Source organism: Anabas testudineus, chromosome 24 (genome assembly GCF_900324465.2).
Source record: "Anabas testudineus chromosome 24, fAnaTes1.2, whole genome shotgun sequence".
NCBI classification, from domain to species: Eukaryota; Metazoa; Chordata; class Actinopteri; order Anabantiformes; family Anabantidae; genus Anabas; species Anabas testudineus.
In genome coordinates, this window is record NC_046632.1 from 4,327,508 (window position 1) to 4,354,443 (window position 26,936).

Here is a 26,936-nt window from a genome sequence, read left to right on the forward strand (position 1 = left end):
TAGCCCTCCATATTTAAAATCATTTATTACATTCAAAATGGTTCTACTTGTGCTCGTGGTCCATGAAATGTGTAAGTGCTGATAATCTGAAATAAAATCACCATATGTTCATTTGTACTGATTTTGTTTCCTTTACCACCCTCAGCACTGCATTGATTTAACAGTTCAAACACACCGAGTAGTCCACTAGGTGTCCACTCATGTTAGGTTAGTTTCATAATTTTAGTTTAGACTGAGTCATGCAGTCTATCTGTCCAAGAAGACACTTATGCTCTCAAATCAAATAGATTTTAGTTAGAGTTCTATAATAATCAGTAGTTGCTGGGTGACCCTGTTTCCGGACAAGCTGAGACTCTTTATTTTCTTTTAGTGGTTTATGATTCTACCTCATACATATCCTGTTCTGGGTCTAAGCCAGTGTGGTGGTTTCTGTGTGGAGGTTGCATGAATTTACACCCACAGCTAGGTTGGCCGCACATGTCAGCCATGAGATAGACGAGCGACCCGTCTATGGTGTTCCAGTCCTTTCACTGAGCTCCAGTGCTGCTGCAACCCTTAACAGAATAAAAAGATTAGTTAACTGTCGGAAATGTTATTTATGAAGTTCCTCTGACATTAAACATGAATTTAAGATCCATGCACAGGTAGAAATCAATATTACAATGTAACTATAATTGAATGTAGGTCAGTGGAAAAAGCTTGAAGAGCATTTCACTGCTCATATTGCAGAAATATAAGTAAATGATTACAATCCAAATGAGGGTTTAAAGTCCTGTAATGAAATATTGTTATTCTATTAATAAGTGAGCATATTACATGAAGATTTAAAACCAATGTCTGATCATGTTGGTTACACTTAATAATGCAGGCTGAGAACAATTATTTACAACTATTTATGTTTTTGTTTCTATAGGCAGCACATAAACAAACTAATCTAACACAGGGATCCCGCCTGAACAGATGAAGACACTGACACACGTACACAATTCCCATTCAGGTGGGGTATAGGGAGTGGAGCTAGAGCCGATCAGCTCCTCAGAGGGAGGTTTCAGCGTGTTCGGGCAAGACACACTGCGTCACTTTGCATTTTCTTCAACCTCATTCTGTTGGGAAATCTCAGAGCAGCTGACGTTTTGAATTGTACTTTAATCTTATCTGACTATGGATGATAAGTAGACAGTGTGACTGAGGTGAAGGAAGAATGCAGAAGAAGGCCAAGTGGGAATCGGAAAAGAAATCAGTGTCAGAGATCAGAGATCAACAAGTGCAGCCTCAAGGTACAGTGACGAAAACACAGTCGGTTGTTAGACTAACTTATACTGTAATAATAACGTGTGCGTTAAATGTAGCCTATTGCCAAAACATGTCTAATAAAATATATATGCAAGACATGTGTTCCCTCCTCCTTCCTTAGTCACTTTTCATGTAGGTGTTTCTGGCACTGTGGCATCTGATTGCCCAATTCTACATTTTTTTTTTTTTATTGTTGATCATTTGCCGTCTTCCTGCGCAGCAAACACAGTCAGTGCAAACCATGGTTCAACGATGTCCCTGATTCTTTCTGCTCGTATTCAACACACGCTTGTGAAATACCGTTAATATGGAAAACAGCTGTACTTTCTGTGTCAAGTCCCTGTTTTCTTATTTTCTCCAGATGAGAGGAAAGCAGTGCAGAAGAGAACCTTCACCAGGTGGATGAATGTGTTTCTCCAGCAAGTAAGGCAAACAAAAAAATCAATACTTTCAGATAAACTTGATGCTTTTCCACACCTGCACTCACCAATAAGGATAATGTATTGTTCCTTCCAGTGTAATCCACCAGTTCAAGTGCATGACCTGTTCACAGATATTCAGGATGGCAGAATACTCATGGCCCTGCTGGAGGAGCTGTCTGGTTGCAAACTAGTAAGAAAAACATCTATACAAAAGAAAAAAGAAAAAAAAATGCATTTAATTATCACATTTCCCTGATATATTTCACTAAAATTCATGAGCTCTGCAACATATTTGTGAGTCTACAGTATCCAAAATGAAACATAAACTGTCACTTGTACTGGTAAAAAGCTCTCGTCACCAACTCTAGTGAGGCGTTTGGGGACAGTTTGGAGTGTAGGTCAGATGCTATGCTAAGCTACCTAGTGGCTTTTGCTTCATCTTTAAGTTACCATGTGAATAATATTGATTTTATCCAAAATATTGAACCATTTCTCTAAGTATTCTCTTCTTATTACTCTTCTCTTATATCAGCTGTACAGGTTTAGGTCGTCCTCCCACCGCATTTTCAGACTGAACAACATTTCCAAGGCCCTGGCTTTCCTGGATGACAGACATGTGAGTGTGTCTGTCTGTACGTTGATACAGTTACATTGTTTTGACATGTCATACAGTGCGCTCACTTTCCAGTCCTGACAAACCTGATTTAAGATGATGTCTCCTCCCTCCTCGTCTCTCAGGTGAAGCTGCTTGGAATTGATGCCTCTAGTATTGCTGATGGCATCCCATCTGCTGTTCTTAACCTTGTCTGGAACATCATCTTGTACTTCCAGGTAGGCTTTCCAAACACCCATAACTCTAATGCCTTAGTGCCTTATCTCTTATTGCCTAAACGCTTGTCTTTGTCACTGACTGTACATCAATTCTTTCTGTAATGCAGGTAAAGGAGGTGACAGGAAGCCTCGAAAGGCATTTGTCTTCCAGCCTCTCTTCCTTATCAATGAGCAGCTATCCCTCCTCCAGTGATCTCTCCCCTCAGCCAAATAACACTGGCATATACTCCTGCTACACTCTGCCCAGCAAAGGCAGAAAGGTTGCCAAGGATTCAAAGTACCATGGGAAAGCAATCAAGACTCTCCTGCAATGGGTTCAAAGATGCACCTCAACGTGAGTTCCAGTTCAAACTGTTCCAATTCGCAACATCCAGAACCCGAGCGAACTAATCTTTAATGAATGAAGCAAAAATGTGTGAGAATTGAACAGAGGTGGTAACTTGCAAATGTGTGAAGTAGATGCAGAGGGACAAAAGTGGGACAACTATACAACCTCAAAGGTGTTTTGTACCCGGGAAGCCAGTGACACAATGCAAGGCCTCGCTCAGCAAGTGGTACAACAGCGTGACTTCACAGGCGCCAACGATTGTGTGTGCCTGTGTGCAGTAAATGTGCGGGACGTGTATCCTGATGAGATTTCTTTTTGATTGATTTTAAATTTGCAGGTTTGGGGTGGAGGTGCACGATTTTGGAAAGAGCTGGAGGAGTGGGCTGGCATTCCTAGCGTTGATTAAGTCAGTAAACCCAGATGTGGTTGACCTGAGGGAGAGCTTGTCCAGAGAGCCAAGAGAAAACATCGAGCAGGCCTTTATGATAGCACATCAGAGTTTGGATATACCACCGCTGCTGGAGCCTGAAGGTGAGAGCTCAGTGAACGGAGTGAGTACATCAAAATGACTTATTCATCCACAAGACAAAGTATCAGAATCACCTTCACTGAGACACTTTCACGACTGCATCTAGACTAACCAAAGTGTCGTAGGAGTACATCAGTAGCTTTAGAGTCGCTGCAGAACCATTTAATGGTTGAACCCCTCTGTAGTAATTTCTGTTGTGTTTTCTTTATCACATAGAAGCTCAAACAGATCTTTCAACTACAGGGAGTAACGCAGTAAAATGTCCTATGTGAAAACAGCCTGTTCTTCTTCACACAGACGTGACGTGCACATCACCAGATGAGCAGTCCATCATCACCTATGTGTCCATGTTCCTGGGGCACTGCTCGGACACAAATGAGGTTAGCGCGGCTTGTTCTATACATTTCTAAAGACATTATTTTACTTACGTGTACCATATATACAAGCTACTGCTAAATAAACTCTGTATTACAGGATTATACAACAGATAATCAAGTTCCTGAGATCCAAAAGTGTGCGTCCACTGCTTATCACCCACAAGCTCAGGCATGGCCCAAAGGGCTTGTGGAGAGCAATGAGCAGCTACTGTGGAAACGCTGGTCCAGAACATCTCCAGCGAGCCCCTGTGCCACCTTGTTTCAAATGAATGGAGCAGCTAGATCTGACCGGTTCTCCAGCAGCGATGACGTCTTTTCACCCGAGCACTGTGCAGGCAGTGCAGCCATCTCGCCGTTAAACAGAAAGAAAGGCAGATTTAGAAGTGTTTTACAGCCACTCAGTCCGCTGGACGCAGATGGAGCCAGGCGGGGGACAGATCAGGGCTTTAACAGGCAAAAAGTGGACGACTTTTCTTTGAGCTCGGAGGAAGGAATCTACAGCTTGTCAGCACTGGACTCAGATGAGGAAGATGCCTACAGCTACATCCTCGATCTGAACAAAGAGGTTTTTCTACCACGTAGTCAGCTGAAAAGCCAAGTACCAAGTGTTGAAGAGGAAACAGCGGAAGAATTAAATGAAGAGTCAAAGCATAGGGAATCATGGGAGACATTAAATGGTAGTGGATGTAAACATCAGGAAGGCTCGGTTGCACAAAACGCAGATAGTGATCTAGACTCAGAAGTTAGGGCTCACAGGAAGTTTGTTGTGGACAAAAAAGAAAGTAGTTTCAGACATATGACAAACACCAGAGCTGCTTTTGACACGGAGCCGGAAGATGAAAGCTGCAGGAGAGAGGCCCCTGAGGAGGAGAAAGTTGTTAGAGGACAGAGTAATGGTTATTGTGGCGAGGAAGGGAAGACAAAACATATTAGAGTGGTGACACATAGATATGATTTAATAGAGGGCCGGGTAGACGGAGCAGAGAAAACAAAGATGTTCAAGATGGCTGGTTGGCAGAAAGAGGTTACAGAAGACAGTGAAACATGTCTTTCTGTAAAATGCTCACAAGTGAATGAGAATATAGAGGCAGACGATAAAAAAGAAACTAATTTGACATTTGATGAAGGGAAGGACAGAAAGTTAGATGAAGAAGAAGAAGAGGAAGAGGATGATGTAAAGGGGAACGACAGGGAAAATCAGCAAAGCGTGAATTCTGATTGTCTCGGGGTAGGACTAAATGAAACAGTTGACAAGCCTGTGTATGACGTCAGAGGCACCAGTACAACTAGAATTAACAGAGAAGAAGTCCAATGCCAGGATACGGACGATCGTACCAATAATAACGAGGATGAAAACAAAGGGGAACACGTCACAGGGGTCAAGAGTTCAGTGGGTTTTGAGGCCGGTGTAACAGTAGAGCAGAACGTTAGTGAAGTGAAGACTGAGAAATGTAGATTCACTGAGAAGAAAGCAACAACAGTAAAGCACTGTGCTGAAAGTGCTCCAAAAAATGACACAGGTGGAGGTGTTAACATGGACGATGGAGACAGCAGCTGGACCTCTGCCCACAGAGAGCCTTCTCAATCATTCAGGTAGGCTATGGTATTCCTGATTCGCACTGTAGAACTAGTTATCACTGGTGTTAGAGTATGATTCTTACTAAAATGTGTTTCAATTATTATTAAATGATTTGGCCCTCAGCTAAACCCGAAGGTGCTTTGGATTGGAGCATAAGCAAAAGATTAACATGCAAGCAACACAGTGGAGATTACTGCTTTAATGTTTCAAACACTACTCTTAACTTATGTAATGCTAAAATTACTTCTTATTGTTTATATTAGTTACATTTAGTTTTGTTGCTCTACTGTAACTTGTAGTTCTTCACAAAGATGATGAATGACGTGCCAAATGTAAATCTGAAAGTAGCGCGCCTGTGTTTTATCTACTCCTCAGCACTGACAGAGGACTCCTTCAGTCTTTAGCGACCTCTTGTGACACAACCCCATTAGAGCTGGAGATGCTCTTGTTCTCGTGGATCCTGCTCTACTGCTGCCTCATCCTACCTCAAATAAACCTCTGAGCCCTCCCTCACACACACACACACACACACACACACACACACACACACACACACACACACACACACACACACTGCGCCGCTCGTATTAAGATATGCTTATTAGCCCATTTTCCACTAATGAGCCAAACAGAGACACTCAGGGCTGGTTTAACTCTTTATCTGTGCCACGGCATTTCCCCAAAGGCAGCATTTAATGATTGTGTTTTCCTCTTGCAGCTTGCAAATATAATTTGTCACTTGCGCTACAGATAAACACGTAGTTCTTCCCCATTGTACACATTTTGGGCTTGTTCTCACACCGCACACATTAGACGTGGTTCATGAGGCGTTGTTACGTAATTGATATCCAAAAAGCCCGGTTCACCTGATTTCTTTTCCTTGCAGAAACATTTGTTTCAGTCCTAATTCAGGTGACGTAATCGACCACATGGTGGCATCGCAGCATCACAACAGCAACTGTCTCACGTGTCAGGCTGTTAGTACAGCATGCCGGGGTTCCTGTGGGACCTTCTGTTTAATTAGAAGCTGTATTGACACGGTGAGATTAAACTGATAGTATTTAATGAGCACTTTAACATTTCGCACACTCTCACTGTGCCACTTGTGGCTTAGAATGCGTACTGTAGAACTGTTTTGATCCCAGACACTGTGTGATAATTACAACTGGTAAAAATGCAGGCTTTTCTCATTTTATACTTTAAGATACAAATAATAAAACAGATACTTGCTTCGTGTCATATATCAATTTTTTTTCTCATGCAGACCATGAAACTGGAGCAAAACATAAGTATGCACCAGTTGCATAAGTGTTCAAAATCCATGTTGACCAGAGTGTGTATTAAAGGGGGGAATGAGTATGCTCTGTCCTCTACTGTCCATCCTAATACTCACACACACACACACACACACTCACACACACACTGCTGTTGAAATTCTAAGAACCTAAAAAACATGTTGCCATCATTTGTTTAGCGCTCAACCCGTGGGTCAAAAGCTCATCCCTGGAAATCGATATGATTTCAACACAGCTGCCACCCCCTCACCGAGCCGCAAGAACAACACATTCCCCAAATCTGGAGTTTGGCCGGCGTTATCTGTGTGCAACCTACAGTGTCTCGAATCAAGCCGAGCCACGATGTCTGCTTTGTTCGGTTTCGCAGCACTGGCATTGCTAATGGGTTTCTCAGCAAATGGTAGAAGCCTGAGAATCTCTTCAGCAGGCAACCTGAGAAAGGAACGAGAGGTCAAGCAACAGCAGCTCAGTCCATCAGCTCCAAACACAGGCTCTGACTTTGAACCTTATTGTGACCTGAACTGAGAACAATGTCTGGCAGCAGCAAAAGCACAACTCTCCTGAGGCTGATTCCAGCTACAGTCTCATGTCTGTGGGTCTGAGAGCTGGAACCAGGCCTTGGAAACCCTTGGACTGGCAGCCAACTCTAAAGTAGAGTAGAGCCTGGAGGCTGCCATATCTGCTCTTACAGAGCTGTAATGTTGCCTCACTGTACGGGAGTAAAGGAAGGGGGGGGAGGAGGGGTTCAAAGGCCAGAGACAGAGGCTGGAGCTGGGGGTGTCTGGAATAGGGGCCACAGCTGGGGTGGAAATTGGAGCAGTACCGCTAGATACTGTAGATGGCAGGGCAAGGGGTAGGACTTGAACTGAGGATGAGGATCAGATAGGAGAGGGGTCAGCCGAGTTGATCTTTTTGTTCAGAACTCCACCTTAAACAACAGCTTTGAGACACTGATTAAAAACCTGCAAGCCTCTGACAAAGTTATACACAGAAATTATATTTATTCAAAGGGTTTTTAGATTATGAACAACCTGATGAAGCGGCTCGTTTCATTTAACTTTTGTACAAAGTAAGTGAAATGAATGTCAGCTAGAATAGGAATGGCAGCGCACAGTGTGTGCTCTCATTGTGTCCACTGTGACCAGTCCCTGAACAGCATATAGAGCATTGCTTTGTCATCATTGCTTTTTCATCATTTTTATAAATGCCACTCACTCGTGACAGTTGGTGGTGATCAATTTACACAGTGGATGCTTCATTTCGTTTTATATGTGTGCAACCTTTTTATATAATTTATTCTTTGCCTGTTCCCTTAAAAACACATATAAAAAAGGACGCACTTGAATCGCACATGAATCTGGCTGCTAACCGTATGAGCAGCAGCGCAGCGTCACAAAACATCCTGCTGAATGCTACAACCATGCATGGAGGTCACCATGAAGGTCAGGGATGACTCGTCTGAGGTGATGATGCTGCGTGGTGCAGCTGGCCTATTCAAAACACCTGACCCCATTTATCCTGCTTCCTAAAGCCAAGCTGCATCCCTGCAGAGGACTGCCTCTCTGATGTCGGCTTCACGCACAGCAACCGGAAGCTGAAATGTGTGTGTGGGAGGTCCGAATGATTGAAAAGGAATGTGGTGCAAACTGTGTAAAGCTACTTTCCTGTGTTTTCCAGACTAGTTGCATGGACCTTTTTTTTAGCAGCTTCAAGGGTAAGAGAACATGAAACAGTTCTACTTGTTCCAACATTAATACCAACTGTAATGTTTTGGTGGACGCGGAGCACCATGGCCACTCTGATTGGTCTGCGGCTACACAGCATACTCAGCAAGCTGTGGTGCATTATATGTACTGACACTTGTCCATTATGGCCATCTTGCTGAACCTTGTCCCCCATAACGCTGAAACCACCAAGTGGAGGTAATGTTGTGAATGATCAATATATTTATTTTTCGTGTGAATCCTTGAGTGTGCAGCATATTGATTCATGTCCTTGAACAGAGCATCACCCTCCCTCTGGTTCCCTGCAGTCCATTGTATTCTGTTGTTGGGTACCATAATGAATGACGCTGTGTGGATGCTAAATCAACAATAACTAGAAAAAGCAATTTCTGTAGAAGTTACGTGGGAGAGCTGATCTGTTTCTGAAAAGAGGTCAACTACTTAGAAGCTGCTGACCGATGACAAGTTAAAGAAAGATCTTATTTAAAGGAACATCACAAACAAAAGGAAAAAAGTGTCAAACTGTAAAAAGGTTCACATAGATTTTAATTCTGTAAAGACATTATGTAGAAAGAGTAAAAATTGTGGCCGTGCTGACAGTTTATTGAAAAACATTTAGGTTAAAAAAAAATCAGCCTCTCCAGAAATCAGTTTAGAAATGCTCCTAAAAAACCTTCCTGTCCCCTTTGACACAGCATACTGTACACGCTCACTATCTATGATGAACTCATGGGGCTTATCCTGCTCACAGGGGGGGGGGGGGGGGGAATCATTGATCCTAGGCAGGGCTTAGCTCAAATGGACACCACACCATCGTGCATTTACTTACATTATGTAACAGCTTTCTCTTTTTCCCATTAATACTGCTTTTTCGACAATTTAACTGAAGTTGCACAATGTGTTTTGTTTTACTCCCACGTTTTCCAAACATCGCCGAATCATTTCTCCATTTACACCAAACGATGAAAAGATTTAAATGGCATTCATTTCTCCCTGTGACTGAAAAAAAATTTCGAAGCATTTTCCCTTTTGTCATTCTTTTCACTCTGCTACCCATTTCCTACTCTAACAACCATTTATCTTGTTATGCAATTATCAGAAATTGCTTTGCAAGAACAACCAGACTCATTCAACAACACAAAAAAAGAAAAACTGTCATGAAATATTGTTGCTTTTTCCACACCGCTGCAGTGTTTAGCAGCCTCTGCACTTTAGTTCATTTTTACCTCGGCGGCAGAAAGCCTTGTTAAAAAGTTCCAGTGATATTTAGCTTATTCAGGAGATGATGGATGGTAGATAACAAGTAGCAGAAATGTCATTAAAATGGAAAGGTTCATCTGGCTCCTGGGAAGAGCCACTATGAAGTCTCCTGTCTCCAGCTGGGGTGTGCCACTTTATTAAGGAACATTGTTCCCCCCCACGTATGTGTAACTAACCAAATTAACAATCTTAAAAGCTGCATTCTTCATAGAGAAATTATAATTTATAATTAAATTATAAACGACTTTTTCAATCTGCCTTTGTGTGTGCACGTTCAGAACTAGAAACGAATCATTGACCTGACGCGACAGAAACACATGTAAGAAGAAGAGGAAGAATGTCGATATGTATATTTCGCACTTCCAATAATTAGTTTTACAGCCTTTGTTCAAAGAACACCTCTTCCTGTGAGCCTGATGTGTTTGCAGGTGCTCCAGGTCAGTGGCTCTTTGCACAGAGTGTCTGATGCTGATGGAGTGCAGGTTAGCCAGTGATGTAATTGCTTTTGCACTCAGCTAATTTTTCCTGCTTGTCAGTCTTGGTATTGCAATGGAAAACATCTCCACTGGCCCAAAAAAGCCTTTTTCCATATACTGCACCACTACATCAAATAAGAGATTTGTGAATGTACAAACCGTTGACAGGACACTCGTTTTGAATAAAGATCATGAATCTGTTACCACTAACTCGTACATCATTATTGCATGTGAGCAGTTCACAGTGGGATTGACAGTGATGAAAAAAGCAACAGACAGCGGCAGTTTGAAAAGATAATTTGTTAAACATTGAACTTCAAATCGAGCGTTTGACCTGTTCCAAACACCACTCCACTTGCAGCAATGAGGAAACCAGACACAGAGATGCACAATCTCTTCCCCTGATGTTGAAATGTAATTTCCTGCAGGATGTCAACCGTCGTCCACCATCTTGCCTGCAGGCAGGTTCTTCACTGGCCTGTGTCGCTATATATATGTGTATATATAAGCTCCAGATGAACTTGATGTTTTTACCATCACTGCATTGTCTGATTAAAACAACAAAAATAGTAGCAGATGAATGACAGCAGCTGTGAGATCGGCTTTAATAACCTGTCACACATGTGACGCCCCATTCTGCTTTTGCTGTTTTCAGCACGCTGAAAATCAGGATACAAACTGTTGTGTTTCTCTGTACATTCAAAGCAAATGAAGATTACTGTAAGCATGAAGGTATGTGATAAAATACAGTACGGGACAGATGTGCTGGGTGAGTTGTGTTGAAAAAAGCGATGATAGTCCAACCAGATTTCAGGACAGGACAGAGAAGAGGGACTGGTCTTGGTTAATTTTTGACCCGTCTGTCAGCTGACTGTCCGAGAGCCTGTATATAATGGGGAGGTTTCTGGCAAACTTTCTGCAGCAAGAGGACATAAAAGGTAAGCACATCGCTTTACTGACATATCTCCACATTTTCAGACAATGCTGATTATTGCAAGGCTAATCTTTGGACTTTGTGTGAGACGTAATCTAGTTCTGTGTACTTTTAAACATGTAGCTGATCACACAAAGGCGATTCTAACATGAGCACTTTCACAGCCTATCAGATGACACGTCAAGTCACTTCTTTGGAAATACATGTCTAAGGGTCCAAAGCAAGCAAATTATACACAGTCAAATTTATTTGCTACAAAGTACATATATACATACATACAGTCCCATTTCCTAATCAATCATGGAAGTGATCCATTACCTTTGGCATCTTTCGTCATCAGTTCCCTTTTTTTTTGTTTTTGCCACAAGAGGTCAGCCAACATACTTTGTGAAATTAGACATGCATTAAAACCCAAACGATTTTGGCAATGACACCAGTGGAATGTTCCACACTTGAACTGCATACATTGCAATTTTCTTATGCAGGGAAATAGATTCTGCGCTGTGTGGAGCCCTAAACCAGAGAGAGGATGGAAATTTGGATGTATATAGAACATATAACCTGCTGACTAGTGATTTATGATTAGTGCATAGAGGTGTAAGAGGGAAGTGTCTGCTTACAGGAACTACTGAACACTTACAATTACAAAAGGTTTCTTCCTCCTCTTTGTCACCCCTTCATTCTGTCAATCCATAAGCTACTGTCTAGGAATCATATGCCTAACATAAAACCCTTTCTCGTATTTTCCCTAGTCAGGCTGTAAAGATGCGTGGTACCTTTGCTAAGTGTGCACTTGCAGCAGTGCTGCTGGTGGTAGCCTGGGCAGACCACCATGAGCACCACACGCATAACCACGGCTCTGAACACAACCACGCGGGAGACCTGAGCTGCCACAAGCTCTCCCCTCCTAACGCCGACTTTGGCTTTGCCCTCTACAAAAATCTGAATGCCAAGGCTCCTGGAAAAAACATCTTCTACTCACCACTGGGCATCTCCACTGCCCTGTCCATGCTGTCTGTAGGAGCCGGAGGTCAAACCCACAGCCAGCTCTTCTCCACCCTTGGCTACAGCACCTTAAACCAGGTTCAGGTAAATGAAGCATATGAACACCTTTTCCACATGCTGGGCCAAAGTCAGCAGAATCAGCAGCTGGAGGTTGGCAACGGTGTTGCGGTGCGCACTGGCTTCACTCCCCTGGAGAAGTTTGTGAATGATGTCAAGCGTGGCTTCTCTGCTGAGATCTTCAATGTCGACTTCAGCAAACCAGATGAGGCTACAGCTGAGATCAACAGATTCATCGCCAGTAAAACACATGACAAGATCAAAGATATGGTGAAGGACCTGGACCCTTCAATGGCCATGGTGCTGATCAACTATGTCTACTTCAGAGGTAGGACACAGAGAAATTATTTTAGAGAACAAATTATGAAACACGGTACCTGCAACACTGTCTACACACACTCAACATTATCTACACTGCATTCATCGTTCTCTCTGCACCTCCTCTCACACAGGACAGTGGGAGAAACCCTTCGATAGTACCGACACACACAAGGCAGACTTCTATGTGGACGAAAATACCAAAGTTCAGGTGGACATGATGAAGAGGCTGGGTCGCTACGACTTCTACCAGGACCATGATAACCACACTAGCATCATCATGCTGCCATACAAGGGCAACACCTCCATGATGATCGTTCTGCCTGATGAAGGAAAGATGCAGGAGGTGGAGGCCGCCATCAACAAGGACTACGTCAGGGACTGGCACGACAAGCTCAGGAGGATGTAAGACAGCAATTTGAATTTGTTGGGAATCCTTACCCTTACAGTTATAAATGTGCTGTTGATTCTTCACAAACATGTTGGTATTTAAAGTCACATAAGAAGGGCTTTCATGCAGAGACACTGCATAATCAGTGATAGCATGAAATAACCTGGTAAACTAGTGAGTCAGAAAACAGGTTGTACTTGATTTGTCCTTCTGACACTGCTCATGTTCTGTGTATCTCAGGTCTGTCGATCTGTTCCTCCCCAAATTTTCTATCTCTGCCGAAGCCTCCCTGGGTGACACACTTAGAGAATTAGGAATAACTGACGCTTTTGCAGACAACGCTAATTTCTCTGGCATCTCTCTGGAGGAAAAACTCAAAGTCTCAAAGGTAGGATCAGCAATCATGCCTTCACGTGTTAGCAACTGCAACCGAAACAACTGTTTTTCTACAAAGACATGCTTTTTTCTAGCTCATTACATCTGAAGGTTTCCAAGACGCATGTCCTAAATAAACTAGACACTGACTTTCTCTTCCTGGTTCCTCTACAGGTCTCCCACAAGGCTGTGCTGAGCGTGGATGAAGCAGGAACAGAAGCAGCAGCTGCCACCACCATTGAGATCATGCCCATGAGTTTGCCCGACACCATGACAATCAACAGACCTTTCCTGATGTTCATCCTGGAGCATTCTACAAGGAGCATCCTCTTCATGGGCAAGATCACCAACCCTACAGCCGAATAAAGCTGCTAGTAGACAGACATTGCAGTAGGTTTTATTAGATTTGGGACATTTATTCCGCTCAGTGTCGCTCAGCATCTGAAGGTCCGGTCAAGACATTGACGGTAACAACAGATCAATATATGACAGAAATGTTGATTAGTCAATCTGTTTGCTATCACCATGACATGTATCACCCTATATACTGCTTCAGACATACTTTTGTATGAGGTACAGGTAATAAAGAACATAAGTAGCTACTTGGCACTTGAAGCATCTGCTGGCACACAGAACCAACTTTTTCATTATGTTTTAACATGAAGTGAAATAAAGACAAAAGCTGGCATTGCATGTTATTTCGTGATTCTAAATACCTATTTATGCTGATTAATACATTTAAAAACAACATGGGAAATTAATGAGTTTGTAATGAATCCGCTCATTCTAGCTGCTAAAGCCACTGGTGTTGAAGTAAAACAAGAGAGAACTATTATCACAAAGCAAAACTATTTGTCCTCTGACAATCATCAGTCTCACAACTGACTTGCACCTCTCATGGTAGCATAGACATTAATCTTAAGCTCCCACCACAGATTCTCAATAGAATTGAGATCTAGGCTGTGAAAAACCCACTCTGGGATTTTGGTGTCCAATGCTTGGAGTCATTGTCTTGCTGGAATACCCAGTGGCTCTGTCTGGCACCTGATTTCTTTACACTATCTCCTTTCTGAGTTTGAGACTGCTTTCTTTTTTGGATTGCGCTTCTTACAAAGAAGCTCTTGTCAGAGCGGCCCCTCTCACTAAAGCATTCAAGTGCCATCGCGGTCCCTTAAGTAAAGTTAAATGTTGAACTTATGGTTTGAAGGAAATAAATAAGATTATAGCACATGGTAGCTAATTGCCAGGGAAAATGAAAAGCTTTGTTTGATTCTACAAAGGGGACTAATAACCAGCATTTCTCAACTCCCCTCACTGCATGACTTGAGTTATATCAGGAATCTGGTCCTTGTTAATTTTTAATAGAGCTGTCCTCTGCCATTATATACTGTTACGGTGACATTTCTGCAGCAAAGGAGACTCTAACAATAACCATTGCTCTACACTGAAATATGCTGAGTGTTCAAAATTCTTTCAGATTGTACACGTACATTTATTAAGTTTGTGACATTTGGAATTAGTAAAATTCACATATATGATCGTATGTCATGTTTAATGAGGTACTGAGCCACTAGCAAGTAAGTTGAGCAGGCGCAGATAAGTACATTAACTGTGTGGTACACAACACACATTGGTGAACTCAGCAACATCAAAACGCTGGAAGACCATTGAAAACAACTGTGATTGATGACAGAAGAATTCTTTTCCTGATGAAGAAAAAACTCTTAACAGCAGTTGTGAAGATCAAAAACCCCCTCGAGGAGATAGGAGTGTCTGTGCTGTATGTCAACAATCAGAAGTACGTTTGTAACAAGAGGATGTGTGACAGGCTGTAAACCATTGGTAAATCTAAAAAACAGGAAGATCTGGTTAGATCTAATTAAAACAAAGTCCACCTGGATCACCATCATATGAGACCTACTTGCACAACATTTTTGATTGATTTCAGATGCACTGTGGTGGTATACAAAGCCAAAATTATGACAATTTAATGAATGTACCTGTGAAAAATTGCTTTAGTAAAAGTAAATTGACACATTGAGCTTCAGTTGTGAATCAGGTGGGGGTGGGGGTGGGGGTAATCACTGCACAGAGAGAATCAGACTAAACATGAAGAAAGTAAAGTTGATCATAAAATGTTCAGGTCAAACTTAGTTTTAGTATTTTTTTAAAGGTCAAATAAATTCAGAGTCACCAAAAGTCATAAAAGTGCCAATGAAACCAGAATGATAAAAACTAAAGGCTTCCTACACAGTATGGTGGGGCATCCACAAGTGCCTCACAGACCCTTTCCCAACTGTCTATTTTAGTGCATCATTTTAGCATCTGAATTGTCCATAAAGTAAACTATACAGCATTGTTGTGTGAGTCAGCACAGCACCAGCTTATTTAAAACTTATTCTAGTCAAAAATGTTAATAAACTGTAGCTTTAATTATTCCCAATCTACAAGGCATCTCACTGCATACTGTAATGTGGATGTGAAAAATACAATTGAAACTTGAAATCTGAGATAATCTCCATTTAAAACCATAGCTACATGTGAGTTTTGGGTTTTATCAGTGAAGATAAACTTGTTAAATTTTAATAGAAGTGTCAACTGACTCTGACCCCTTCAGTTTTAACTTGGGAAGCTTCTATCAAACTGTACCACAGAGGACACTGACACGGCTGACACTGACACTGACTTCTCTGTTAAACGTTTAGCATTTGTGTACATTTTCAGGACTTTCACTTGAATTGAGGACGCAGGAAGGTTGGTTATTTTGAAATACCTACCTAGGTATTGATGCTATTTAGGTTGGATATTGTAATCTACTATTGTGACCTTACACGATCAAGTTAATCTAAAAGCTTTTTTTTTTCTTATGGACAGATAAAGATGTCTGGTGTCTTTGTTAGCTGTGCTCTCTCAGCACTGCTGATCTCTGTAGCCTTGTCAGACCAACCTCACCACCACCACCACCACCACCAAGAAAGCGAGCTGAGCTTCCAAAAGCTGTCCTCCCCTAACGCTGACTTTGCCTTTGCCCTCTACAAAAAACTGAATGCCAAGGCTACTGCTGGAGAAAACATCTTCTTCTCACCTCTAAGCATCTCCACCGCCCTGTCAGCTCTGTCTACAGGAGTCAGAGGTAAAACCCACAGCCAGCTGTTCTCCAGCTTGGGCTACAGCATCTTCAACCAAACTCAGGTCAATGAAGTGTACAAACATCTTCTCCACAAACTTGGCCAAAACCTGAAGAATGAGCAGTTGGATATTGGCAACGCTTTGGCCCTGCGTTCTGACTTCATTCCCTTGGAGAAATTCCTGAGGGATGTGAAGCACTACTACTCTGGGGACATCTTCAGCGTGGACTTGACCAAACCTGACGCTGCTGTGGCTGAAATCAACACATACATTGCTAATAAAACCCATGACAAGATTAAAGATATGGTAAAGGAACTGGAGCCAGATATGGTCATGATGCTCATTAACTATGTCTACTTTAGAGGTAAGTAGTAGTTCACGTCTTTTTTAGTTAGTCTAGTTAGTTAGTTAAGTTTAACAGTCCGGAAGGACACATACACTCATATATACAGATGCAAGAAAAAATATTTGAACCCTTTGGAATTTATTGGTTTTCTGCATTAATTTGTCATAAATTCTGATCTGTTTAAAGTAAGTCAAGAGTATAATATGTAATAATGTGTAAACTAATAACACAAAACATTCTGATCTTTCTGTTTTTATTGAGAACAGTATATGAACCCTTTTAATACTGACCTTAAAAAAAGCTAATTGGAGTCAGGTGTTGGCACAAGTTAAGAAAATTTGTTTGGTGGTTGGACTAGAGCTACGTCAACTGACAAAAACCAATTTCTTGCGCAGAAGAAGAAAATGCTTATGTGAGCCAGTCTGCAGTTGGCAAACAATGGAGACACTTTGGGACTGTGGCTACTCTACTAAGAAGTGGGCAGCCAGTCAAAATGACCCCAAGAGCACTTACACAACACACACAAGCACCCCAGAGAGACAGCCAAAGATTTGAAGGCATCATTGGAACTGGCTAACATCTGTGTTCAGGTCCTACATGTTCTACAGTAGATAAAACATTGAACAAGCAGGCTTTCTATAGCAGTTTACCACAATGGAAGCTGCTGCTTACCATAAAGAACATTACTGCACACCTGAGGTTTGACAAAGAGCTAAATAGTTTGTAGACTGATGAAACTAAGATTGAACTATTACAATTAAAGGACGTAAAGCAGCATAGCACTGCATATCATCACAAAGACATCATCCCAATCATAAAGTATGGTGGAGGAAACATCATGAGTTGGGCCTGCTTTGCTGCATCAGGGCCTGGCCAGCTCGCAGGTATTGGGGTTAAGATGAATTCCCAAAGTTATCAAAAATCCTACAGGATAATGTGAGAATGTCTGTACATCAGCTGAAACTCTGTAGAAGTTAGGTGATGCAACAGGAAAATTAACACAGAAGCAAGTCCTCTCTTTGTCTCTTGACTGCCTTACACAGGACTGTGGAAGAATCCTTTCAGCAGACACAAGACAAACAGTGCAGAATTCCATGTGGACAAGAATACCACAGTCCAGGTGGACATGATGAGTATGCATGATGACTTTAAAGTCTACCGGGATGCTGACAACCACACCACCATCATCATTCTGCCTTACGAGAGTAAGACCTCCATGATGATCGTCCTGCCTGATGAAGAAAAGATGCAAGAGGTGGAGGGCTCCATCAACAAGGACTACGTCAGGCACTGGTGTAACTCAGTCTCTGACAAGTAAGAGGAATCTAATTAACTTTGCCCTTAACTGCTGTGTCTGACAGGTAGCACTGCATTATTTTAAAATGTATGTCAAGAACAACAATGAGTGATAATGAGTGGCTGGATGACAGGAATGTGAAAATTAGACGAGCTGTAGTTTAACTGTATGCTTCAGGCATGTTGACACTGGTGATGATCTGTGTTTCTCAGTTATGTAGAGCTGTTCTTGCCAAGATTTTCCATCTCTGCCGAGGCCTCTCTGGCTAACACGCTGAAAGAAATGGGCATAACTGATGTTTTTGATCATAACGGCGACTTCTCTGGTGTGTCTGAGGAGGTCAGGCTGAAAGTCTCGAAGGTAGGATCATCATCAAGGTCATAAGGTGTGGGAATATTGTACACCATATAATCAGAAGTCCAGGATAAGTGGTGTATTTACACATCCTTATAGAATATTTTCAAACCAAATATAGTAAAAGACATTTTTTTCCTGCACTTGCACCATGTTTCTCATCTTTTGTTTCCTTCACAGGTGTCTCACAAGGCTACGCTGAGTGTCACTGAGTTGGGAACAGAGGCAGCAGCAGCCACCACCATTGAGATGGTGTATTTATCAGCAATCTTGTCACCATCCATAGAAATTAACAGACCATTTTTGCTCTTCATCTTGGAGAATTGTACAGAGAATCTTCTCTTCATGGGAAAGATCAACAATCCCACAGTGATGTAAAGAATTAATAATGTAAAGAAGTTAAGTTGAAGGGGTACCAAGAGGTGGAATAACTCAGTACAGTATGTTGTATTACAATACAATAGTACAGTAGGTATCTAGTCCATGAGTTGAGAAGTTTAAATGATAAAATAAAGAAGCCTCCACAAAGCTGCAGTCCCATCAAGATCTTCATTAGAGAAATACTGACACAATGACATCCTGTGTTTCATTGTGGATTTAAAATCTACACTCGAAATTGTGGAATAAACATTGTATTAAAAATGTACCCAGGAACAATTAGATGATGATGTTATAACCATAAAGGGATATCAGTATTTTCTGAATATGATTAGAACAGTGACTATGACTATGTTACTTGACAGGCTATGCTGAGGATTGACACATCATTTGGGTTTTCTATGTAATTCTGCACACAAATATATTAAAACATGTATTTGTATTTGTATAGGACTTAAACTTTACAGTTTAAAATGCCTTGAGATGACTTCTGTTGTGATGCAGCGCTATATGAATAAATCTGTGTCATCATGAGGAGCCATTTGAGTGGTTTTGTATGAAAGCATCTTCACATTGTCTTTTATTTTGAAGTCAATATTGGGGTCTTCTGGTGGCCTGATAATGGGAAAGAAATATGTATTCAGTGTGCAACATGATATTATGGAGTGAATTCTGACTCTAGTGTTTTGTGTACTCTGTCCTGAAAGTTTCTTGATGTTCTTTCTAATCATGTCACTGGTTTTTCAGCATCGCACTGGGACAGGATGCTAATAATTTTATCAGTATTCCTGATCAGTATTCCAGTATTCTTTTATGTATGATATAAAGGAGATATCCTCGTCACATGATCACATAATAGCCACTTTTGAATGTCCACTGTTGAAAAGTGAATATTTTTGATGATAAGTACTGAGAATATTAGTAACATCAGTCTGAAATCAGGGAGGGAAGTCACAAGTTATCTGAGCATTGCAAACATAAAGCACAGAGCCTGACATATTTCTTTTTACCTGATCTTATGGGTCAGTAACCCCACCGTCACGACCACACCATAATTGTTTTTATCAAGATTAGATTTTTATCATGACTTCCCTGAATAACACTGAGAACCACAGTGTCTTTTTCAAGTGAAACCTTGTGTGTATGCTACTAAGATCTTACTCTGAGTGTGACTTCACCTCAAGGGAACTTTCTGTAGTATACAGTAGGTGATGTCACATTGACCCCACAGCAATATGAAGACACACAATAAGAAAATGAAAATCAGTTGTCATATGCCAAGTGTCCTGTACAGTGTACACTTGGTGCTTTGACATTATTTTATTTAACAGGTGGTACAGTAGCACAGGATCTAATCTGTGATCTGATGGTCATCAGCCTCATATGACTCTTCTCGCTTTGACCTGTAAACACAGGGGTTGCTGCAGGAGTGTTTTCACAATCGGTACACATACACTTTGTCTCCTGCCTGTGGTGGACATGAGTGAGAAGTGTGTGTTACAGCGTTTTACATTTTTGCATGCATTTTCCGTACCCCTTTAAGTAATTTCTGTGCAGCACAACAACGATTTAGCAGTTTGAGCTGTGTGATCTATCAGCGTGAACATTAGGTTACGCTGTTGTGGCCGAGCAATGCAGTTAAAATGATTTAAAAGAGTATGTTGAAAAGAATCTAGAGAGCAGTGTGACACTTGCTAAGTGGTTGCTAGTTGTGTAGTAATCAGTGTAGTAATCTAAAAGTCTAAAAGACTTTTAGATTACTGGAGTCAAATACCGTCTCTCTTCCTTATCAGTTGCTGTGTCTATAGCCACTAAGAGCTGAGGGTTAGAGAAGCCGCCTCCTACCGGCATTCAACGTGCATAATTTACATGGACATTATACACACTCAAGCTCCTCTGGCTGACCACCAGTCATGTTTCCATTGTCATGTGTCATGCTAGGAGAAGTCCTGAAGATGAAGCTGAGACTGGAAGTGATCAAGAATCATCGCATACCAATACGCTAATGTTTGCACATCACACTGCTCTTCCTACTGAAGTGCTGAATAACAAATAGCACAGTGGATGATGTGCTGGACAGTTCCAAAATACTGCTGTGGAACTGCCTGTGTAATTAGATATAAATATAACTTAAACATAAACAAGAAAGGAGGTTGTGTTAGATAGATGGGCGAACAAAACACAGGGTTTTCCCACAGGACAGTGGAGTTCGAGCCTGATGTGAAACAACTGTCTGGTGCTGTTATTGTAATCAGTCAAGCGACGCACATCATGTAAAGAAATAGTAAACACAGTATACCTGGCCTTACATGTAACTAAAAGATGCCAAGCAACATAAGTACTTATGAAATGTTAAGACAATTATGGTATGGTGAGCTTATTATTGTGTCATGGCAAGCATGCTTTCATCAGAAGGAATCACTTTGTTTTCATACTATGAGTTGAGAGATTCAGTATCATCAGTGTTGCATGTTAATTGTACATATTTAAATATTATGCATCATCCGTACTTATAACTGCACATCTTTTTTATTGCTTTCGCAGTTCAATTATGCAAGTTAAATCTACACTGTGGAAAACATCTCAAATTCATCATTGCAGAGCCTCTGCACAAAGATGCGTTCATTAGTGTCAAGCTCCGCAACCCTCCCTCCCTCCTGCTACTGGAAAATCTCTCAGATCTCTCCGCTTTGGTTATTGTTCTTGCTCGGCGAAGATCAAATGGGTGGCGCGCATGCAAATCAAGACATGATGTGACGCACTGTGAAGTGGGCATCTATAATGCATACGCCGTCAGGTTGAGGTTGTGCGAGTTCTAACACTGGTTATTTTAGTCTGCTGCTGTCACGCAGCGCACTCTGTCGATTGCGACGTGAGGAGAAACACCATCTAATTGCAGTGAAACTGACTGACACGCAGGGACAGGGAGAAGGAATACATAAAATGTGAAGTGATGAGATAACTTGTTTGGCATCACACGTCGTTATATTCCAGTGTTCAACACACCTGTGACACTCAGAGCAGGTACTGATGCAATCTGAAAGGGGAACTACTTAAAAATTCAGTTTGTTCAAAAACCAGCTGTGAATTAGGCTGGAAAGGTTTCGTTTCCTACAAATGCAACGTGCAGTTGAAATAAGTCCATGTAACAATTGTGCTACATGCAAAAGTTGCAGCCATTTCAGCCGTTGCTGCTACTGAAAGCGGTCATAATTAATATTTTCCTATTAACATTGCATCAGATGACTGTGAAAGGTGTCACTGCTAGTGAGAAACACATATAATTATCACCACTTCCCTTCAGCCTTGTTGTTTTTTTTTTTTGCCTCTTTAAACTTGTAGCAGCAAAACAGCCTTCATAAACCTTCCCTTCTATATCCGCTCAGCACTAATTAGTGACTGGCTAACAAACATAGTGGACTGTTAATAAGGGGTTGGTGGAGACCAAATACAAAACATAAAGGAGAGTAAACATTGGATTGCTGTTGTTGGTGTGTATTTAAGGTGGAGCAAGAAGAAAACACTTTAGCCATCAACTGGAAAAGTCATGTTCACTGCTCTCAAGTGGTGAAAATCAGGCACGCCATCCTACGGGTTTCAGCGATGACAGGATAAGAGTGGAGACGGTTCATTTGCAATGATCGTGTTTTATTTAAGACCAGTGAAGGAGGATGAGAAAATAGACTGAGTTCTGCTTTCTTGCATTTTTCTTGTCACTGTAATACTGATGGATTAGGAAAATTGTTCAATTCAGGGCAACCTAGCAACAGCACTGAAAAGGCTCTATGGCTGCACCAGGCTGTTGCTGTCTCTGCTCAGCCCTGCCAGCATCTTCTCTTTTGTTCTTTATGCACAACAAGGCATAAATCAATTAGAATAAGCTAAGACAAACTTTGCTGATTGAGCTAAAAGGAAGTACAACAACAGATCCATAGTATAGATCAGTGCCTTATGAACTCGTGTGCATACTAGAGAGTGTATGACTATATGTGTACAGACAACAAATATCACGGAGTCGCAGTGTACAGTCATTTACTTTTTGCAGTGACAACTAGTGAATGGGATTAGGATTTGACATTCTGTAACTACATTACAGTTAATAATCTAGGTGACCCCTGGTGACTTTGACATTTGTGGACATGCAGGGAGTTAGGGTGGTTCACATCAGTTTGGTCTCCCTGGATTCAGGAAAGCGAGGACTACAGAAGTCAGTTAAAAGAGCAGACAGACCTGCCTGTCAGACTGGATTTCCTCCACAGGGCCATCGCTATCTTCAACCCTCCCCCAGGACTGCTGGCCGACAACACATTTTCACTCACTGGCCTGCACACACTGAGGTCCAAGATAAAGGGCCCTTGTCTAACCAGGACCCTGATCCTGCAAACCTTCGACCCTTTAAAGCTTGTGATGGTCAGGAGCCAACAGCCTGAAATGTCCAGTCAACATCCCATCACGAACTGCAAGGACCACTTGAATAAAGATTAGCCCAACATCATAAGTCACCTGTCTCCCACAGAGACTCCTTTCATCTTATTTTGAGCAGACCAAGGTTCACCAGGAAATCCACCATAAAAGCAGAGCACATCTTGAAAGGTATCATCAACAACTATGAGGTGAAAGACTCTTTGCACGTCATGTCCCAATGACAAAGACCAGAGCAGCGCAGACATATGGACGAGCCAGAAACACACGCCTGCACAAAAAATACAGAACACATGTTCTCAGGATAAAGGAGGACAAAGAGCAGTGGTGTGGAGTTTTAAACCTCAGACATATAATGCTGGTGGTTAATATATATGTATCTGTTCTTATTCCACTCTCCTTAAGGCAGGAAGTGTACCGGTGTTGCCAAGTCATGACGGTTACACCCCAACGTGCTAAATCTAAAAAACTGCCACATGCGCAATCATGTAGTTATTACCAGAATAACATTCAGTTAAAACAGTAACAGTTTTCAAATACATGCCCATCTGTCCCTGGACACTGAGCGCCCGCCCCTAGCACTCTGTATCTTGGTGATTGGCAACGAAGCGACTTCTGGGCAGCCTGACAAAAAAACTCCAAATAAAGTTTCCTGCAAGAGCCTAGAAGAAAAACTCCAGATAAAAAATAGAGCAAGCCGAGAGCCAAGCTCTCCTCCTCCTATCCAAAGCTAGAGTCTGGCCCACTCATCCATCACCTTTCAGCTTCATATTCTGGCCTTCCAAGGCATCCGTCAACACAAATCCATCAGCATGTTTTTTATTTGGACCCCATCCTGTAATATAGAATAGCGACTCCGCAGGGTGAGCACAAGAGTCCCACTAACATCCACTCTTCTTCTTGGATGCTCATTTATTCTCTCCTCTTGTATTTTCCCTTTTCCTTGTGTGTGCGTATCGATGTTGTCACCATTGAATTAGTAATAAACGCACGTAATCAAATTTGTTGGGATTTTTGTTTTTCACTTGACCTGAAAAGTTTAAACCTGATTCAGATGAATATTCATAAATAAACGGACTCCACCTATTTCTTGATAGTGACAAAGGCTCTTCCTGCATTATTTTACATCCACAAAGGCTAAATAAGTTACGTTACGTTTTTTACTTTTAATCAACAGTAACTTTATAGAGGGTCCAACACAAACAAAATGAAAAGGTCTATATGAAGAGCATGAGTGGATGGATGACGGTGACTCCAACTTCTTCCTGACTACTTGAAATTTAAATCTTATATTTCCACTTGATGTAGCTTTTTGTGGATGTTTGACTTATCATTGTGCGTAGATCTCACCTCTTCCACGGTAGATTGAATTTTTTGGCAAAAAACAAACAAACAAGCAAACAGAAAAAACAAATAACAAAACAAAACAGGGAAATTAATATAAATTAATATTTGTAGACGCTTTCAAGCACACACACACACACACACACACACACACACACACTTACACACACACTTACACACACACTTGCCAGTAGGTGGCACTGTTGTGTCATGGGAAACACAGTGGACTTCCCGCACCTTGCCATTGTTCACTCGACGCTCCACTCATTTGTTGAGTTTGTAATTTAGACCAAAATTAAAGCACAGCCGCTCCTCCATTCATTGGACTACTTTACACATCAAAGTCAAACGAGCTGAATGCATGGAAGGTCACAGAAAGGCTCTCGCTGTGTCTCTCACTCTCTCTCCCATCATCTGTTATCATCTGTGTGCTAGATGTACCACAGTCAGAGGGAAAAAGCATTAAATACAGAACACCATTTATGTCTTCATGTGGTTCTTCTGTCAACTAGGACAGAAGAGGAACAGCAAGAGTCAGATTTATTATATCTCTATGGATTAAAAGCACAACAGCGCCTTATTTACTTTTACAGTAATTACACAAATCTCAGTGATCAAATCCACTGAGTTCACAAGACACCAGTGGCACACGCCCGACTCCCACTGAATGCCTGGGTGGATAGTCTCGTTAAAAGTGCATCCAAACCAACGAGGAAGAGGAGACGAGGAGTTCAGTTGACAGAAGGAGGCTGCATCCTGCATCAAAGACAGAGAACAATGAGGAAACTGATAATGTTTAATATGTATGACTTGCCACGGAGTAGAGATGTACAGAGGGAACACCTTTAATGCTGAGACCTCTGTGGCACAAACTAAAAACTGTTTGCATGCGCAGAGCACTTTGGTTGTGATGTCTTATTACAGTAAGTCATGCTGACAGTCTGAAGCACGTCACTCACTAACTGCGCTGATCTACTCATCTGTGCCTGCGCGTGCACACACACACACACACACTCACACACTGTTACGCGTGTGAAGACAGCCTGAATGGCAGTTGCTGTGTCTGAACATGTTGTTCGACGTCGCGACCCTAAAATCCAAGTGTGCCTCCGCTGTTGACAAATAGGATCAGACACAGTGCGCTTTAACCGAGGGCCCCTCCGTGTTGGAGGATCGACTGCCTCTGTGTCTCAGTTTGTACTGTATCATTCCAGGTCAGTGGTAAGACAGCAGCTGTGTTTCATTATTATTCCCCTGTCATAACGCATCAACCCCACAGAATCACACAGCTCTCCCCGGGTTCTCGATACATGTGTTGACTGTTTTTTTGTTTTTTTTTAACACCTGCAGCTCTGAGGTGTGTGGCAGTGTGTGGCTGATCCCATCCCATCGAATGCGTGGTGAAATCACTGCGGGCACACACATAAATTGTCCTTCCCAGGGCGTTAGATAATGACGTTTTGTCAGGGCCTCTGGTGTCGCATACTGACGCCAAGCCACGCCGATATTTGAAGCCTTCAGCAGTGACGTAAAGGCCGAATTGTGCTTGTGCGTTTTGCATGTAAGCGAACATATGCAAGTTGAGCTCACACATGTGTTGCTGTTATACTTCCTACATGTCCACAGTGTTGTGTATCATCCAACAAAAGCACTTTGGTTATTTACAGGAAGGCTTTTCTTTAAATTTATGACATCATGTGTGAATTGACTGTTAGATTTACTGCACTACATCTGGCTGGACTCCCACCCAGGCTAGATGTATCCCATCCCATTCAGTCTTTATGCTAAGCTAGGCTAACTGGCTGCCATCTGCAGCATCATATTTACTGTCCAGCCATGCAATAACATTAAAACCACAACTAAAACCACCGGTTGGCGTGCAAGTGCCTTCAATTTTCTCATCTCACTCAACAGCATGAAAGCAATTTTCCCCAAATGTCAAACAACTATGGAGCAAATCAGTGAATTCAGCGTGGGAACGGTTCATCATGGGGTATCACTAAATGCCACGAAGCGCTGATTTAAAAAATGTCTCCACAGAGATCCAGTCAAAAAAAACAAAAAACATAAGTTAGTTGAAAATATGGTGTCAATAATTTATTTAGGCGTCAGTGTTTGCTTGAATAATAGCCTACCACCTTAAAGTCTCTCATCAATGTATGCATGCAGCCCCTCAGAAACCTGCAAGGAGAGGTCGGACCACATCCACATCATCCTGCTGTCAACAGTCTGCCCTCTGGTGGCGCTTGTGTCGTATCTACAGCTGAAATACTCTCACACAGTGAGACTTGCATCACTCTGCACCTGCAGTAAAAACATTCTGGGTGTATTGTTATGTCCTGAGGCCCAATACGCCGAGATGCAGAGCTGTGAAAAGACTGCAGCTGATTTGACCTTCAGCACATAATGTAGCCAAGTGCTGCTCCGACTCGGCAGTGGATCCAGCCTCAGGTGTGTGCTGCGTGAGATTCA

The 26,936-nt window shown here is 41.9% G+C and overlaps 3 protein-coding genes across 4 annotated transcripts; all 3 read left to right on the forward strand.

The window, feature by feature from the left end:
• The first annotated feature begins 1,078 nt into the window (after positions 1–1,078).
• Positions 1,079–6,589, forward strand: zgc:100997 (uncharacterized protein LOC445211 homolog). 2 transcript variants are annotated; one of them, XM_026341025.1, is made up of 10 exons: positions 1,079–1,277; positions 1,655–1,716; positions 1,810–1,905; positions 2,248–2,331; positions 2,454–2,546; positions 2,654–2,880; positions 3,212–3,405; positions 3,701–3,783; positions 3,878–5,373; positions 5,735–6,589. In XM_026341025.1, the coding sequence occupies exons 1-10, from the start codon at positions 1,202–1,204 to the stop codon at positions 5,859–5,861; spliced, it is 2,538 nt and encodes an 845-aa protein (XP_026196810.1). In that variant the 5' UTR covers positions 1,079–1,201; the 3' UTR covers positions 5,862–6,589. The 2 variants fall into 2 exon arrangements, with proteins under 2 accessions (XP_026196810.1, XP_026196811.1); XM_026341026.1 differs by having other exon boundaries at positions 1,222–1,277; positions 1,847–1,905.
• Positions 6,590–11,013: 4,424 nt separating this feature from the next.
• Positions 11,014–13,887, forward strand: LOC113149663 (alpha-1-antitrypsin homolog). Its single transcript, XM_026341885.1, has 5 exons — positions 11,014–11,052; positions 11,801–12,438; positions 12,563–12,833; positions 13,060–13,207; positions 13,369–13,887. Exons 2-5 carry the CDS (start codon positions 11,814–11,816, stop codon positions 13,558–13,560), a joined length of 1,236 nt encoding a protein of 411 aa, XP_026197670.1. The 5' UTR covers positions 11,014–11,052; positions 11,801–11,813; the 3' UTR covers positions 13,561–13,887.
• Positions 13,888–15,867: 1,980 nt separating this feature from the next.
• LOC113149662 (alpha-1-antitrypsin homolog) lies at positions 15,868–19,345 on the forward strand. The gene is made up of 5 exons (XM_026341884.1): positions 15,868–15,948; positions 16,069–16,687; positions 17,713–17,983; positions 18,179–18,326; positions 18,501–19,345. Exons 2-5 carry the CDS (start codon positions 16,075–16,077, stop codon positions 18,696–18,698), a joined length of 1,230 nt encoding a protein of 409 aa, XP_026197669.1. The 5' UTR covers positions 15,868–15,948; positions 16,069–16,074; the 3' UTR covers positions 18,699–19,345.
• The last annotated feature ends 7,591 nt before the right edge of the window (positions 19,346–26,936 follow it).